This window comes from Magallana gigas, chromosome 3 (genome assembly GCF_963853765.1).
Source record: "Magallana gigas chromosome 3, xbMagGiga1.1, whole genome shotgun sequence".
NCBI classification, from domain to species: Eukaryota; Metazoa; Mollusca; class Bivalvia; order Ostreida; family Ostreidae; genus Magallana; species Magallana gigas.
Genome location: NC_088855.1, coordinates 36191348 through 36194700, shown reverse-complemented (window position 1 = coordinate 36194700; position 3353 = coordinate 36191348). Strand labels below are relative to the sequence as shown.

At 34.2% G+C, this 3353-nt stretch overlaps 1 protein-coding gene across 1 annotated transcript; it reads left to right on the top strand.

Annotated features, from left to right (window-relative positions):
• Positions 1–679: 679 nt before the first annotated feature.
• LOC105344211 (GTP-binding protein REM 1) lies at positions 680–3073 on the top strand. The gene is made up of 4 exons (XM_011451891.4): positions 680–1119; positions 1463–1545; positions 1812–1989; positions 2227–3073. The coding sequence occupies exons 1-4, from the start codon at positions 801–803 to the stop codon at positions 2478–2480; spliced, it is 834 nt and encodes a 277-aa protein (XP_011450193.3). The 5' UTR covers positions 680–800; the 3' UTR covers positions 2481–3073.
• The last annotated feature ends 280 nt before the right edge of the window (positions 3074–3353 follow it).

Genomic DNA, 3353 nt, shown 5'->3' with positions numbered 1-3353 from the left:
ACGTGAAGAAAAAATAATTGCAAACCTCCTCCACTTTTAGTAAAACCAAGACACATCCAATCTGATTTTTTTTAATTAGATCGTTATACAAGAAAGCGAAAAATACCATCGAAAGGATTTTTATTACGATTTTACCCAGTGAAATTGGCATTTGGAGCTGATGAACTGACAAACCATAAATTATATAAGCCAATTCTGTTTTAATATCACAAAAATGTATATTGAATTCAAAGAAAGAAAAGTTTGTTTCATTTAAAAAAAAAAATCTTTTTTTGTAAAAAGTATCCTATATCTAAGTATCTTTCTTACTATAAATAATGCCTTTATTATTTTTCATCTAAAATAAGCCATTACACTGACAAGATCAAGTATTTGCATTGTGTTTTCAGTAACCATGGCTGTTTTAAAATTATCCTTCGAATTACCGGTTTTGTTTAAAGTATGACACAAATCTCATTATTATTTCAAAATGTTCAAAGTCAAAATATACGACAGATTTCTATTTATAACGGATCGATTGTGAAATAGAGAGCGACACTTTGCTATGGTTACTTATCAACATATGACTGATAAAGGCATGCAACGGAAGTGCTGATTGGTCGACGGAAAAAACAGATTGTTTACCGAGATACAGATCAGTGTCGTTCACCGCAGCCTATATATTAAGGGTGTCCCTCGTTCACACATTATTTCTAGAGCACGGGCCACCAGATTATACACTGACCTGTGAAAGTGACAAAAACATATTGCTGACTAACAACTGACATTAACGACTTGTGAATATTACTTATAAAAAAAACATGATTCGGTCGAAAAGTGTGAACGATTTTCTAGACTTTGAGTCTCGCGAAGATTTTGCAGTGTCCAAGTCAAGGACCTCGTTGTCAGTCCCGAATGCACACCGAGACCAAGATTTTAGAAGGAATAGTAACATCAGTTGTGAAACCTCCTCTAGCTACTACAGCGAGTCGAACGAACATTTGATTACTGGTAATAATTGCGACAGCTTGACCCTCCCCGAAATCCTCCACGTGGCAGTTTTGGGAGACCGTGGGGTGGGGAAACATACCTTACTTCATTACTTTCGCGACACGGGGGATATCTGGAGCGATCTCACAGGTGACTTTTTTCTTCTATTTCAAATACGGTCACTGCGGCTTACACGCATACACAACGAATCTACAAAGTATGCTTGATAAATGTATAGCTTGAAATTAATCTTGGGCCTAACTTTTCTAGTTAGCAGTAAAAGGCGACAGTGAATATTGAATTAAACTCTTGTATAAAATATGTTAAGAATTATGAGTAAAAAGAAGACAGTCTGACTTCGAAATAAGACTAGAAAAACAGAGTTTGATATAATAATTGAAAAAGACGGTAGATCGAAACACATTTTCGTCGTGGAAATAATTCACAATACAGAAATCATTTCAAGATTTGCCTTTTTTAAATAATTTTACAGATTTTGAGAAAGACACCGAAATATGTGTTTCTCTGGATGGCAAGGAAACGTCCTTGCTGTTTGTCGAACAGCAGAATTTAGAGGTAACGATTCTTATATTAATAGGGTTTTTAATCTAAAATTCAAGATCGTATTCATTATTCACGATGTTCAATATGTGTTTTGAAACCATTTCAGTCAATATTTATGGTGCTAAACCTATACTAAAAATAGCATTGTATATAAATATTTACGTCTGCAGTAACTGTTGCATCCGCAATTGCTCAAGACCGAGAATTTCAAAAATCAATAATCTGCACTTTTGAGAAAATATGAACCATAAATAATAGCCTTGATTTTTTCTTTCTAGAATGTAGAAGCCTGTGGTTATATGGATGCCATTGTTGTTGTGTACTCGGTTGCGGACATTTGGTCATTTAAACTTGCCAATAAGATCGTTGGAGAAATTCGGAAACATTCCCAGAAGCCAGTAATTCTCGTTGCCAACAAAGTGGACTTGGCTAGAGGACGCGCTGTTTCGACAAAAGGTACGTTCATAATTCTTCATAATTTCACATCTCTGCAATTTTGAACAACGTTTGGCTATCAAAACAAAATATTTATGGTTAATGTTTTTTTGTTTCTGAGATCAACAAGAAATTATTACAATCTCGATAACAATGCCAGTCCCTTAAGAAATATCTTTAATATCTAATTTCAACTTTAATTTTACACTTGTAATCAAATTTATAATCAGCAAAATATGTTTTTCTCTTTTTATCAAGATGGTGAAAAGGTTGCGACAAGGTTCAGTTGCAAGTACGTGGAGATATCCCTAGTCCTCAACCATAACGTCGACGATCTGCTAGTGGGTATCGTTCGTCAAGCTCGAGCACAGTATCGTCACGATTCATCGAACTTATCGTCATCGACAGAAAAACAACGAAACAAAGTTCGACAATTCACCAATAAACTCGTCAAGAGATGGAGAAAGATTCGACCCAAACGATCGCGGTGTAACAATCTATTTGACGCTTGATGCAAGCGATTACGAACTCTGCCTGATGTGACAATTGAAAAGCTGCCTTTGTCCTTTCTGTGGAACCTGACGTTAGCAACCCACAATCGTTCTGGCAAACAATCAGAAAACGAAGAAGAATGTCGCAGACGACATCGAAATTGCAGACGAGAGTAGGCTCTCAGCACAATTAACTTTTAAGGGGACAATCGAAGATTTACTCTGGAGAACTGTTGACATTTAAATTATGCAGACAAATTGCATTTATATACATTTATTGCTCGTTAAAACCAAGAAACATAAAGTTGTACATCGCAAAACCTTAATGTTAAATTTAGACACCACTCACGAATTTAGTAATTACTTTTTTTTTCACTAATTATACAAAGGAGAAACAGACGAGACAGTAAAAACAATTGAACAGTCTTCCACATATGCCAATACAAATGAAAATTAAAAGTAATAAAGTTCACAATAATTTATGGTGCTTAAGCTTATTAATGATAGTTCGGTATTTTTATCGTCGGTATTTTCATTGTTTTATACAATTTATATGCTCTTTACTGTATTTAATTTGTAAATGGTTTTTATATGAATAAAAATTGACAATGAAATGTGTTTCAATCTATTATAAAGTAAATACTATTAGTTATCCAGGTTTAATCAAGGGTGTACGGGGATTTATCCCGGGGTGTATTCCATACACCCTGAGGCCGCAGCCAATCAAATGTCGTGTTACAAGCTACATATGAAATGATATATGTATATATTACAGTCCTCTTCACTCCAAGATTTTGACATACTAGTATATACAATGAAAAGTTTTATGAAATCATCAAACAAAACATGGATCACAATTTTATAATATTCAAATATGAAATATGAATTACTGAC

Bases quoted from the DNA above. Each gene is read 5' to 3' on its own strand.
- LOC105344211 (XM_011451891.4), top strand. From the start codon at position 801: ATGATTCGGTCGAAAAGTGTGAACGATTTTCTAGACTTTGAGTCTCGC. The intron at 1,546-1,811 runs GTAACGATTCTT...TTTTCTTTCTAG, and splicing joins TCGAACAGCAGAATTTAGAG to AATGTAGAAGCCTGTGGTTA. The intron at 1,990-2,226 runs GTACGTTCATAA...CTTTTTATCAAG, and splicing joins ACGCGCTGTTTCGACAAAAG to ATGGTGAAAAGGTTGCGACA.